The following is a 14,623-nucleotide window of genomic DNA, read 5'->3' as shown; positions in this document are numbered from 1 at the left end:
AATGGTATATTTATAGTGTCTTGTATGGATGATTTGGCACTCATGACCTTCTAACAGAAAAGATGCTGATAACAGAAAATGACAGTTGGCACAGGCACAACTATCAGAAGGATAAAAAAGATAATATTTTTCGGGCAAGGTCTCCCTGAGGGATGCAGTCACTCATAGTCCAACAGGTATGTATGTTTCCTGTGTGCTCTTGTGGGTCTGTTGCTTGTTGGGTTGTTTTTGCTATCAAATAACATAACTTAATTTTAAACAATCCAACATAACATATAGATCTCTTTCAACGATAACAAATAACTAAATAATAATATTTTAAAAATAATTAATTTATTAAACAACTAGCGTTAGAGATGTTCTAATTGATTTTGTTTTATTAAATCAATTTACATCAAAATAAAAATTCTACACAATCAAATTTAATCTGAATTTAAATTGGATATGTGTGCGTGTTTTAAAACAAGCACTTCTAATATGATAGATAATTTAAACTAAGAATTACTTTATTAATTTTAGTTTGGAAAACTTTATTCCATTGAAACATTTTTTTCTGGATAAGCCAAAGAATTAGAGCTAAGTGAAAACACAAGAAATGCTCACTTAGCATAAACCTCCAAGTGCATATACAGAAAGAATAACACAAATGGAAAAGTGTATAGACGAAAGGAGGAGCTTAATTATTATTTAAATTGTTTAAGTAATATTATCTGAAGAGAATGAAAAGAGAATGTGGATGGAGACTTCTTTTAGAGGAAGGAAAAAAACATTAATTAATAAGATTATTGTAAGAAAGGTTTAATACTTAATTTTGTTACACCTAATAAAGTAATTTTATTTTAGTGTAATGAAGAGAATTGATAGATAACCAACTAAAGTTAATCTTGCTCATAGAGGTATTTTTTCAGACCCTAATCAACAAGTGTGTTTGTTTGTTTTTTCAAAGTGAGTTAGAGACAACAAATCATTTATTAATTTCTATCAGTTGTAAATTGTAATGTCTCATCGTATCTGAGAGCATTGTTACCACTGGTTGGGTGAGATACATACACCGTTAGCTTGTGAAGGGAACAAAACATATTTTGGTCAAAATTGGGTACATTGAAAAACAAGAAAAACAAGGAAATGTAACTTCATTTGGATTAGGTTTATATATATGGACTAAGCTACATATATAGACATCAGGTTTGTTTCACAAATGCTCATCTTAATGTTAAAGAAACAGTTGAAATGGAAAATGTAACAATGAGTTTATTACGATTGACAATGTAACAATGAGTTTCTATGAGTGGAACAAACCCACTGTGTTGCCTTACTACATTGCATCCTCCTTTAAGTTTTTGTAAATTGACTGATATGGCTAGGTTTGGATCACTGACCTTCAAACTCATCCTCATAATACACGTTTTATCAATATATTTATGTCTTATAAGATTTAAATATGTTTTTTAATAAAATTTTATTTTACGTTGAATTTTTAATAAAATAATAATTTTTAATTTTTGATATTTTGTTTTGATCACTAATAAATTAATAAAGTTTGTATTTATTTTTTGATAAATTAATAAATTTTATTTTAGTTTTAGTTAATTATAAATGAAAAAAATAACAGAGAACAAATGTAAAGTTTACTAATTTATTGAGGAATTAATAAAGATATCAAGGATTAAAAATAAAAATATTATTATTAAAAATGAAAAACATATTTAAATCTTTTAAAAAAATAGCATAATAGAAAGAACAAATGGATATTCCCTTGTCACAATACGATAGGTTTTTTTAAAAGAAAAATTATTAAGTTATTTGTGTTAAAGTTATATCATTTATTAGAGATTTACTAATTTAAAAAAAGTATTCTTAATATACAAAAAATGTTTTTGAAAGTCAAAAGCGAGAATTTTGCCTGCATTATTTATTGGGTCATCAAGTCTGCCTAGTTGGCAAAATTTTGATTTCTTATATATATATATATATATATATATATATATATATATATATATATATATATATATATTTATATTAGCTGGTGCCTCTTATGCATAAACATTAAACTAACAAAGACATAAAATTGGTCTAGTGATAAAAAAATTACTAGTTTGAATTTTTAAGAAAAAATAACTATACTAACAACTATTTTTTCATAAATAAAAAAAACGTAAATATTAAACAGTAGTTGGATACTATTCAAGAGTTAAAAAGATATATTACACAATTAGCTCGAGAGTAATAATAACACGAAACTTGTACATGTTCTCCACAAACACTTACATTCGTGACTTCGAACTTCCAAGGCTTATAAATACCTGATTCTGCATTGATACTGATGCAGCAAATTAAAGAAAAAGACATTACACACATCCTCAGTCTTTGCACTACATACAACTGAAAATCAATGTCGACCTCTCTGCATGAAAACCCTTCATCTTTGTTCTTCCTTCCAATTATTACTTTCATCACCTTCTTTGTTTTGCGAACTGTGATCAAACTTTTATCCAAATGGAATAATAATTCCAATTCTGCAACAACCAGAGAAACCTCACCAGTATCATCATCACCACCATCTCCACCAAAGCTTCCTATAATAGGAAATCTCCACCAACTTGGCACACTCACACACCGCACCCTCCAATCCTTAGCTCAAACCTATGGCCCTGTGATGTTACTTCACTTTGGAAAAGTGCCAGTTCTTGTTGTCTCAACATCTGAGGCTGCTCATGAGGTTATGAAAGCACATGACCTCGTTTTCTCCAACAGACCACATCGTAAGATGGTTGATATCTTCTTCTATGGCTCCAAAGATGTGGCGTTTGCTCCGTATGGCAACTACTGGAGGCAGATAAGGAGTATCTGTGTCTTGCATCTTCTCAGTGCCAAAAAGGTTCAATCTTTTGGTGCAGTGAGAGAAGAAGTGTTGAAGGACATGGCATCGTGATTCTCATAGAACACTACATTGCGTGATGTGATGATGTTATGTGAATGTAAATCATAAAGCATGTAGCCTTTCGTGTTTGGTTTGAACCCAATGAAAATACAAGGATGAGCTCTAGGTTCCAATTTTTTACGATTGGCTTTGATAGTGCTAGCATAACATAAACATCCAAAAATGCGTAGATGAGATATGTCTGGTATATGCCCATGAAGTCTTTCATATGGTGATGTGTTTTGTAGAAAGGGAGTGGGGATGCAATTTATTAAGTATGCTGCGTGTAACAATGCATAGTTCCAGAAATTAGGCGGCATGTTGGCTTGAAATAACAATGCTCGTGTTACATTAAGCAAATGTTGGTGCTTGCGTTCCGCAATACCGTTTTGTTCGGGTGTTTCTATGCATGACGTCTGATGCATGATTCCTCTTGATGCATAGTATTCGGGCATAAGAAACTCGGGCCCATTATCACTTCGTATCATTTTGACTTTCTTGTTATGTTGAGTTTCAATAAGTGTAATGAATGCTATAATGATGTTTCGTGTTTCTGCCTTAGAGTGCATAAGATGTATCCATGTAAACCTGGAATGATCATCTATAATGGTTAAAAAATACTTATGGCCATGCATGGATGTTTTCGAACAGGGACCCCAGATGTCCATGTGAAGTAAATCAAAATTATGTAGTGCGTGTGAAATGCTCGAGGAAAAAGAAAGCTTTTTATGTTTCGCATAATGGCACGTATTACACACAAAATTTCTATCATGTTTCAAAATGGGGTAAAAAGGTTTCATACATTGGAGCCTCTCTGTTGATAAGTGCCCCATTCGAAAATGCCAGAGATCAATTGGTATAACATTGCACTTAGGGTGGATAATGGTTGAGCAAACAGCTTTATTGTTTTGGTCTGGTATGAGATGATATAAGCCATGCCTCTCCTCAACTATACCAATCTTCATACGTTTGTTCGTGTCCTGAAGCATACATGAATTGGAAGAAAGAATTAGTGCACAGTCAGTAGAGGATACAAGTTTAGAGATTGAAATGAGATTGAAAGTGAACGTGGGTATATATAAGACGTTGAACAAGGTTATGTGCTTCGAAAGGTACGCCGTGCCTGAATGGGTGGCTTGAACATGGTTGCCGTTAGGGAGTTTCACTATTACTGGGTTGATAGGCTTATATGCATGAAGGTTGTTCAGAGAACAAGTCACATGATCGGTGGCTCCTGAATCTAGTATCCAGGAGCTTATGGTGGATGAAGACATACCTGGGTTAGGAAGTTTATCAGTGGTGCAGGATGATATGGAGGCCACTTGTTTGGTTTGCTCCGACGTTGTGCTTCCAGTCGACGGCCGTTGGATTAAAGCGAGTAGGGCCTTATGTTGCTCAGGTGAGAATCGAACGAAATCTTGGACTTCATGATGCTGGGTTTGATCTTCCATAGACTTGTCATTCATCGTTACCACGTTGTTGACTGTGGTTCTTCCACTGTAGGGCTTATATCCCGGCGGGTATCCGTGTTTCCGGTAACATACGTCGATCGTGTGGCCTATCTTTCCACAGTGGGTACAAGTCTTTCTTCCCCCATTGCTTCTGTTTCTTGTTTCATGATTAGAAGGCATACCATGCTTCTTGTAACACACATTTTCTGTGTGACCGATTCGTCCATAATACTCACAAACGGACCTTGCAGCATTAATGGAGATTTCCTTAGATTCAAAATTGAGATTAGGAGAGCAGTTACCTAACAGTTGCCGTTCTTGTTGCGCCACGTATGAGAAGATCTTTGATATGGGTGGTATAGGATCCATAAGTAACACATGAGACCGAATGTTTGTATACTGTTCATTCAGACCTCTCAGAAATTGCATAGCTCGGTCTTCAAGCTTTCTTTGTCCGATAATGGTGGAAACTGGGCAAGAGCATCGGACATTACAAGTGCAGACCGGGTCAGGTCTAAAGCTTTCTATCTCATCCCAGATCACGCGTAATCGAGTGAAGTATTCCGTTATTGAGAGAGCTCCTTGCTTTAACGTCGACGCTTCTTGTTGAAGGTCGGAAATTCTTAACAAGTCACCCTGCGAATATCTTGATTTCAAATCTCTCCAAATATCTTCTGCTTTATCCATCCAGAGCACGCTTTGCCTTATGGAAGTGGCAACGGAGTGGACTATCCAGGAGACGACCATGTTATTGCATCGCCTCCAGGCTCCGTACATCCTATCGGTTTTCAGTGGTTCCGGCGCGCTTCCGTCGACGAACTCCAATTTGTTTTTGGCGCTAAGTGCAGTGACCATGGAACGACTCCATGAGTGATAGTTAGTTGAAACCAGCACTGGGGAGACAAGGGCAGTAGCTGGGTTTTCACTTGGGTGAAGATACAAATAGCTTTCGACACTATTAAAAGCTGTTTCATTCATGGTGATCAATAAGTCGTATAAGAAAGAGAGAGAGAAAAGGATGTGCGCAGCAGAGCTCCTTATTGGAAGAGCTCTGATACCATGTTGAAGGACATGGCATCGTGAGACGAATAAAGAAATGCAGAAGCCATAGCTGAGTAAAGATTTAGCAGGAAAAGTAAATTCACGTTTGGGAAGATCAAATATGCATCTCAACTCTATTATCAGGAGTTTGCAGTATATATGTACATGGAGTGTCTTTAGATTAGTTGTAACTAATCATAACTAACCTAACAGACTTAACTGACTCTAACTAGAAGCTGTTAAGAAGAAGAAATCTCCATAATGATGGAGAAGATTAGGCAGTGTTGTTCTTCCTTGATGCCTGTGAATTTAACTGATTTATTTTCTACACTCACCAATGACATAGTGTGTAGAGTTGCTCTTGGAAAGAGATACAGTGGAGAAGGAGGGATTAAGCTTCGTGAGCCATTGAACGAGATGTTGGAGTTGTTGGGTGCTTCAGTTATTGGAGACTTTATACCTTGGCTGGATTTGTTGGGAAGAGTTAATGGGATGTATGGTAGAGCAGAGAGAGCGGCTAAACAGATTGATGAATTCTTTGATGAAGTTGTTGGTACGTACGCAAGATTATATATATATATATATATATATATATATATATATATATATATACACACACACATTTTGATGAGTCAGTTACTTTCATCTTATTGTCGATAAAAAATGATGTGGAAAAAAACTAAAAGAAACTGATATTTTATACATCAGGGACAAAATTAAAGGTTTTGAAGAGTTAAGGAGATTGACGTCTTTTGAGTTAACAATCTTAAGAATTAAAGTGGCTTTTTACTTGTTAATTTATGGGTGTAGTTTTAGCAACAATCTCTCTAACAAACTCTTTTTCAGCATTCCTTCGGATCCATTCAATATTGTAAGTCTTCATAGGTCCTACTTTTTCTTTAAGAAATCTTACTCGAATTTCTTTTCATGATAAAGAATACATTGCAAAAGCTTTTCTAGTCCAAGTTACAAAAATTAAAATGTTTCTTAATTTACCTGTAGTGTGTTTTTTCACCACTTTCCTAAGCAAAAATTAGGTCACATGTTTGCTTATGCATGTTGAGTTTATTTTCAATCTTATAAAAATTCAAAGGTAGAAGATGATGTTAATTAACAATTGATCAATGGATATTTCTTTCAGGATATGTTTTCTGCAAGTACTGAAACCACCTCCTCAGTTCTAGGGTGGGCGATGACAGAACTCTTAAGGCACCCAAATGTGATGCAGAAGCTACAAGATGAAGTGAGGAATGTGATTGGTGATAGAATTACTCACATAAATGAGGAGGATTTGTGTAGCATGCATTACTTGAAGGTAGTGGTTAAAGAAACTTTGCGTTTACATCCCCCAGTTCCCTTATTGGTTCCAAGGGAATCCATGCAAGATACTAAGGTGATGGGCTATGACATTGCAAGTGGCACACAAATAATAGTTAATGCTTGGGCAATTGCAAGAGATCCTTTGTATTGGGACCAACCTCTAGAGTTTAAACCAGAGAGGTTCTTAAATAGTTCAATAGACATCAAAGGACATGATTTCCAAGTGATCCCATTTGGAGCAGGAAGGAGAGGTTGCCCAGGAATAACGTTTGCCCTTGTTGTGAATGAGTTGGTCCTAGCATACCTTGTTCATCAATTTAATTGGACAGTGCCTGATGGAGTAGTTGGGGATCAAGCATTGGACATGACTGAATCTACTGGATTGTCCATTCATAAAAAAATCCCTCTTGTGGCAGTTGCATCCCCAAGTATATCGAAAATGAATTATTAAAGATAAAAATAATATCTTAGAAGAAGAATACTAAGAGACTATATTACTCTAAGTCAAGTATTATCAGAATAATTTATGGCCAAGGGTTCCTTCATAATATAATATTTTGTCATGATAGTTGAGTGTTGTATTGGTTGGTCCATTAAGTTGGTTAAGGTTATTCAATTATTGTATACACAGCTCATGAGCCATACGTATAAGGGTTTAATCAAGTGGTCTTTATAATTTCACTTTTCAATGTTTGTGTGAACTTAATTTTCTTTCTCTAAACATAAGTTTTTTTTCTTACCATTCATGGTTGAGCTAGATTGATCTCCTAGAGACACTGATCAAAACTAGCTCGTATCCTTTCTTTGGATAAATTTTGTGCCGTGGAAACAACAAGCAATGATTTCAAACTTAATACATTATAATTGGCGAGGGTGTTCAGCTATATATATAGTTGTGAATTTGATGGATCATAAGAAATTTACCATGATATATATATATATATATATATATATATATATATATATATATATATATATATATATATATACTCATTAATTAGAATTTGGGCTGAAGGCCTATTAGCAACCCTAAAAATTGATTTATAATGTGAAAGTTATCTAAACTTTTAGCACTATTTAAGTTTTTCTTTCCAAGAAATTATTGTATGATCTGGGATTATCACGTCAGGTGTGATCTCAACCAACAAGAATGTGATATGTGATTGTGTAGCAGTTACTCAATGTCAGCTAAGCTATGTGAGGATCAATGGTGTTTACTTGAATTGCATGATCTGGAGTTTAAAAAAATAAGATAATCACAAATCAAGTATCATCAAATTGTAGATGATTAATATCCAAAAATCAACAAATCTCCCACAAGGCCAAAAATGTTTAATTTGATTCTCAGTTTTTGTATTGCGTAAGCCATCATGAGATGAATACATTCTTCTTGAATTCGAAGATATCCAGCTTAAGACATTGCAGACAATGTAAACTTGTGAACTCAAATCCCTTTGACATCTAAAAACTAAAATCTTTTAAAGGGTTTCTTTGCCTTCTTTTTTACTTGAAAACTTTTGGACCAGATAGACAAGTTGATGAATTCAACCCCTCCAGATTCCCCTCCCTAAAGCAATTCAATGATTCCTCAACATTTCCTGATTAGCCAAAAATCTCAATTAGTGTAATTTAGGTAAGCAGATTTGGTTCAAACCCCATTCTTAGTACTTTCCTTAAAATACATTCAAGATTCCCCTCAAAGTAAAAAATTACATAGAAGCCAAAAATCAATCAAATAAACTCAAGTAATCGCGGAGAGATGAGAAGCGTGATAACTTTTAACTTGAGACTTGAGTTATGACAATGGTAGAGCAGCTGTTTTTTTGGTACAACAATATTGTTTCTAGGTTATAGAAGGTATGTGTTTGTAGATAATTTTGTAGGTTTTGGATTTTGTTTACATATATATATATATATATATATATATATATATATATATATAGAGAGAGAGAGAGAGAGAGTAAATTGTATGAGAGTGAAACAATTAAATTTGAACTGTATAACCAAACATGGACAGTCAAGATTTGATGTCATGTGATCACATAAAAAAGTCATATAAGTTTTTGACATTATTCTCAATCCTTCATTTATGGTTATCAAATTTAATCATTTCACTCTCATATAGAATGTTTCATCTCATATATATATATATATATATAAAATATAATATAATATAATATTGGGCATATATCCCATAAACACAAAGGTTGTTAACACTTTGCATGGAGTATTTGCCTTTGTAGAGCCACGTGTCATACACTATTATATAAAAGAGTTTCAACATCGATTTTAGAATCGATGTTGAAATTGATGTCGTTGAAAGTAGACATTTTTTAACATCGATTTTAAAATCAATGTTAAAAATCATTATCTACATTGATTCTGACTGAAATTAATATAGAAATGTAGCCAAAATTGTATATTCTGAAACGCTTCCTATATCAGTTATGAAAAAATCGATATTGAAAGTTGTATACAAAATCAATTAAATCAATGTTGAATGTGCTATACTACATCTATTTTGGCAAAAACTGATGTGATATAACACATTCAACATTGGTTTTAGACCAACTAAATAATTGTCTTAGCTAGGGCTACTCTAAAAGAATCCACAAAACAAGCCTTAAGTATTATTAATATAAGGTTTGGATTGTTATATTACATGCATTTTATGGTCAATAGCTTCAATTCCTCTTTGAATGGTTTAATTTTGATCCCTTTTGGTAGATTTGAAACCAATATTCTTAAACTACACAATATATTGATTAAAGATAAAGAGAAAAAATATTGAATGATATACATATGTTATAAAGTAACCACTAACAAAAAAAGATGCAAACAACATCACCATTGATATACATATATTTCTTGCTTTCTTAAGATATAGTAGCTTGCCAACAATTGTTAAATTCTGCAATGAAGATAAATGGATTCTTGAATCATGGAAGTGCTTGTGCTAATACCAATCCAATCCTTGTATCTCATGAGCCTCTGTTATATAAAGGTGAAAACCACCTGCAAAACACATAGTCTAAACCAATCAAAGACTTTCGGATTATCTGCAAGAATGAGAAAACATTCAAAACATTTGAAGCAAGGACATACAAAATCAATAATATCGATATGCATTAGGGAAAAAATGAGATCAATCAGCTTTGTCAGCTTCTTTCCTATTCATACTCAACTCAGAAGGAGTATCTTCAGACTTTGCACTCCTCTTTGCTGATTGTTGAGTTTGTGCCCCCATTCACACTCAACTAAGGAGTATCTTCAGATTTTGCACTCCCATCCCCTGGTTGCTGAACAACACACCAGCCTCAATCCACCCTGATTGGCCTTCCCATAAAAACCTATGTAAGAACCATTTCCCCATGTCACTTAGACTAAAAACAAACATTAAAGACTTGTTTGATTCCCTTCTCACTTTCATGTTTTAAAAATTGTTTCCTAAAATAATTCCATACTGTTCAACAATTAAATTCTCATCCAAAATATATTAAGTTTCAAAAATTGTTTCCAAATCAAGTGTTTAAAAAAACCAGGAATAACTAAGAGATGTATTCTCATCATCTCCTGTTTTCTTCAAGCATTTATTGAGCAAACTTTTCAAAAACAAAAATGTACTTAGACAAATTTAGTAAACAAACAAGTCCTAAGACATTGCAGATAAAATTTGTGAGGATGACATTTTACCCATACTCAATGATCCAAATTCAAACAAATAAGAAACCCCAAGTTACCTTTCATTGGAAATCAACAAAAGCAGCCTCGACTTCTTTCTTAGACTTGAAGGACACAAATCCATATCTAGATGGCCTTCTAGGATTATCATGATACACAACCTCAACAAACACAAGTCTACCAGTTCTTGAATCAAAAAACTCCTTAGGATCTTTGGAGCTTGCTTCATAAGACAAGTTGCTGAGAAACAAGTTAAATGTCACCACCTTTGGTTTCATAGGGGGTGGTGCTGTTTTCCCTTTTGGCATCTAAGTTCATCCAAAAAATTTATGAATCGAGAAAATGAACAAGATCAATTGATTGCATATAGGCAAGTTTCACCAACGAGGGGACCGGTGTCGCTGAGGACTTGGATCTAGATCTAGAGGCCTTGGTCGTAGTAGGAGATGGATCTATCGATCAGGCCAAGCATAAAGAAGGTGTTGTCAAGCTGCATGTAGTCAGAGAAGACGACGAGGGCATGATTGGTGCCACATTCAATGTCAGGGACTTGGATAGTGCATTTGAGGACAGGGACGGCTTCTTCGAAGTGTCCGAGGTTGTAGTAGATGGCAACAAGGATGTGGAAGCTCATGGCAAGATCGAGGTTGGACTCTCCCTTGATGACACAGTGCTCAAAGGATTTGGAGGCAATGGTGTCACAAGTCGAGATTCGGGTTGTCAAGAGAGGCATCAGAAAGAATTGGAGGGGTTTTAAGGAGAGTGGAGTGGGGTTGGGAGTTTGATGGGGTTTTTACGAATACGAATCCTAAGATTAGGAATTTGGGTGTGGAAAAGGGAAATGGAAAATGTTGTTGTGTTGGGTGAAATTTGTAACAACATTGGTTTCAAGTATAACTGATGTTGACTGCGCACACACAATGTTGGTTTTTTAAAAATCAATGTTATGGTTCCGATATCAACATCAATTTTTAAAAAATGATGTCAATGATGATATTTTATTTACAAAATATCACTGCTCATTTTTTAACATCGGTTTTCTTCAAAATTGACACTAACTGAACGATGTTAAATCCTATTTTTGTAGTAGTAACATCCTAGTTGGTCGGGACCACAAGTGACATGTTGATCCATGATTACAACCTATTACAATGAAGGTGCAAGAGGTTGCAAATTAAGACGAGCCAAGGGTGTTGCCATAATTCAGTGGCTTGACATTATTGCTCCTTGCACTAATGGATGAACCTTTGCACACTAGAATACTTAGATTTGAAACATGACATGTTTGGAAGAATGTCAAGATTTTCTTTGCCTCATAAACACAAGTGAAGATCAAGTGGTTGAAGTATGAGCATGGAGAAATAATTCATAAAAAGCAATTTTACTTGCTACAAATGAAGACAATTATACGTTGATATATGCACTACTAGTAGTAGGATCACTAATCTAAACCATTGGTAACATTTTTTTCCGCTCTAGTAGGTAGGTATCTTGTATGTTATGCATATATTCATTTTAGGGGCTTGTGCACGATTTGAAACAGTAATGATGGAGTTCATTCGCAATTTGAAACAACGATGATAGAGTTTGCGAGGGACTTTTAAGTACAATTCAATGACAAATGTAATAATTGAATAAGGTTAACTAAATTGTAAGTTTTATAGAAGAAAAACTATAATAAACAAAGAAGAAGAGAGACAATACGTATGTGGAGGAAATAAAATGATTTTATTCTAAATCAAATTGTTCTGAGTAACAATACAATAAATAATAAATTAAAAGCAAAACAGAAACTAATCACATAACAAGATTTCAGTAAAATAGAAAATTAAAACTGACTTGCTCCTAAAGTATAGGAACCACTTATTGACTAGGCTAATCCATAACTGAAACAAAGAAAAATAAACAAAATATGCAGTTACAAAAGTAATTTATACAAATTTAAACACTCCTCCTTGCTTTAGGAACTGCAAACTCCAATTCTTTGCCTTAAGAGTTCAAATTTGTTGATAGGCAGTGGCTTTGTAAACATGTTAGTCAGTTGATCTTAAGACTTGCAGTAAATTAAGTTCATTTCTCCACTTTGTTGCATCTTTCTCAAAAAATAGAGCTTGATGTTGAAATGTTTAGTCTTCCCATGACACACGTTGTCAACAAAAATTCCAGTTTTGTTCTTCTGCTGCAAAAGTAAATCACTTAGAATCTTCTTCAACCATAAAGCTTGATTTACTGCTGCTATGAATTCAGCCTCAGCAGTGGATTGTGCTACAATCTCTTGCTTCTTTGTGCATCGTGAGAAAACTCTTGTGCCTAGGCTGAAACAGTATCTTGAAGTGCTCTTCATGTCATCAACGGATCTAGCCCAATCACTATTAGAGAATCCATACAACTTGAATTCTTGACACTTCTCAAATTTGACACCATAATCAATAGTGCCCTAAACATACCTCAATATTCTCTTTGCTACTTTTAAATGCATTTCACTTGCACAACACATAAAATGAGACAAGAGACTTACAACAAATACAATGTCTGGCCTTGTACAGTGAGATACATTAGACAACCAATCAAGCTTCTAGAATATCCTTCATCAATTTTATCAGCACCATCTTCCTTGCTAAACTTCTCCTTTTGATTCATTGGTGTGCTAACAGATTTGCATTCCTCCATTTGAAACTTCTTCAAAATTTATTTTGCATATTTCCTTTGATAGATTAACACTTTGTTCTGACTTTGCTTGATCTCAATTCCAAGAAAATAAGTCATAAGACCAAGATCAGTCATTTCAAAAGCTTGCATCATTTCTTGCTTGAACTCCTCAACTATCCTTGCATCATCTCTAGTTACTAAAAGATCATCAACATAGAGAGAAACTATAAGAAAGTTATTTCCCTTATATTTCACATAAAGAATGGACTCATATAAGCCTTTTGCAAAGCCTATGCTCAATAGGTGATCATTTATCTTGCTATACCAGGCCCTTGGCGTTTGTTTTAGGCCATAGAAGGCCTTTTTGAGAAGATAAACTTTATCTTCTTCACCTTGCTTCACGAATCCTTTTGGCTGCTCTACATATATTTCTCCATTTGAAAAAGCTGGTTTGGCATCTAGTTGGAATATTTTCCAGCCATTTTGTGCAGCCACTGCTAGCACCAATCTAGTTGTATCTAATCTGGACATAGGAGCAAAAGTGTCAAAATGATCAACACCAAAAATTTGTGCATACCCTTTAACCACAAGTCTGGCCTTGTGCTTGTTGATTGAGCAATCTGCATTAAGCTTTGTTCTGAAAACCCATTTAACTCCAATGAATTTTCTACCTTTAGGCCTATCAACAAGTTCCCATGTTTTGTTTTTCTGTATCATGGACATTTCCTCCTCCATTGCAACTTTCCATTCTAGATCCTTTTATGCTTCCTCACGGCTAGCAGGTTCACAAATTGCTACATTACATCTTTGATAAACATCAGAAAGCAGTCTTTTGCCTCTAACTGGAGGGTCATCTTCTAATTCATCTTACAATAACTCTGTTCTTTGCTGTCCATGATTATTATCATTAATGTTGTCAAATAGTTCAATTGTTCTTTGTAAGTTGTCCCATTTCCATTGTTGACCTTTATTGAAGTGCACATTTCTAGTAACATTCATCTTTCCAGTTTGAGGATGATACACTTTGTAGGCTTTTGAAACTGAACTGTAACCCACAAAGATGCCCGGAATTTCCTTTTTGTCAAGTTTGTCATGTTTAACCTGTGGAACATGTGCAAAACAAACACAACCAAACACTTTAAGAAAAGTTAGTGAAGGCTTATATATAGCCATACCAGGCCTCAAATGGAGTTTTATCCTTTAAGACTTTGGTTGGAAGCTGATTTTGCAGAAAAACTGTTGTGTTAGCTGCCTCCGCCCAAAATGTTTTAGGCAACTCATTCTCATGCAACATGCATCTAGCCATCTCCATCACCGATTAGTTTCTCTTCTCACTAACCCCATTTTGCTCTGGAGTGTAAGGGGCTGAGTTAATGCTCAATTCCAGCTTCTTCACAAAATTGATTAAATTTTGCTGATGTATACTCTTTCCCATTGTCAGATCTTAGACATTGAATCTTGCAGCCACTTTGAGTTTCCACCATTTTATTGAACTTCACAAATACTTCAGCCACTTCATGCTTGAATTTCAAGAAAAAAATTCAGCACATTCTTGTAAAGT

At 34.5% G+C, this 14,623-nt stretch overlaps 1 protein-coding gene across 1 annotated transcript; it reads left to right on the top strand.

Annotated features, from left to right (window-relative positions):
- Positions 1–2,331: 2,331 nt before the first annotated feature.
- Positions 2,332–11,170, top strand: LOC100812283 (cytochrome P450 736A117). Its single transcript, XM_006588168.4, has 5 exons — positions 2,332–2,910; positions 5,766–5,961; positions 6,554–7,160; positions 7,862–7,929; positions 10,784–11,170. The coding sequence occupies exons 1-5, from the start codon at positions 2,393–2,395 to the stop codon at positions 11,168–11,170; spliced, it is 1,776 nt and encodes a 591-aa protein (XP_006588231.1). The 5' UTR covers positions 2,332–2,392.
- Positions 11,171–14,623: the final 3,453 nt, after the last annotated feature.

Source organism: Glycine max, chromosome 9, assembly GCF_000004515.6.
Source record: "Glycine max cultivar Williams 82 chromosome 9, Glycine_max_v4.0, whole genome shotgun sequence".
Lineage (NCBI taxonomy): Eukaryota > Viridiplantae > Streptophyta > Magnoliopsida > Fabales > Fabaceae > Glycine > Glycine max.
This window is presented reverse-complemented; position numbering and strand designations above follow the sequence as displayed.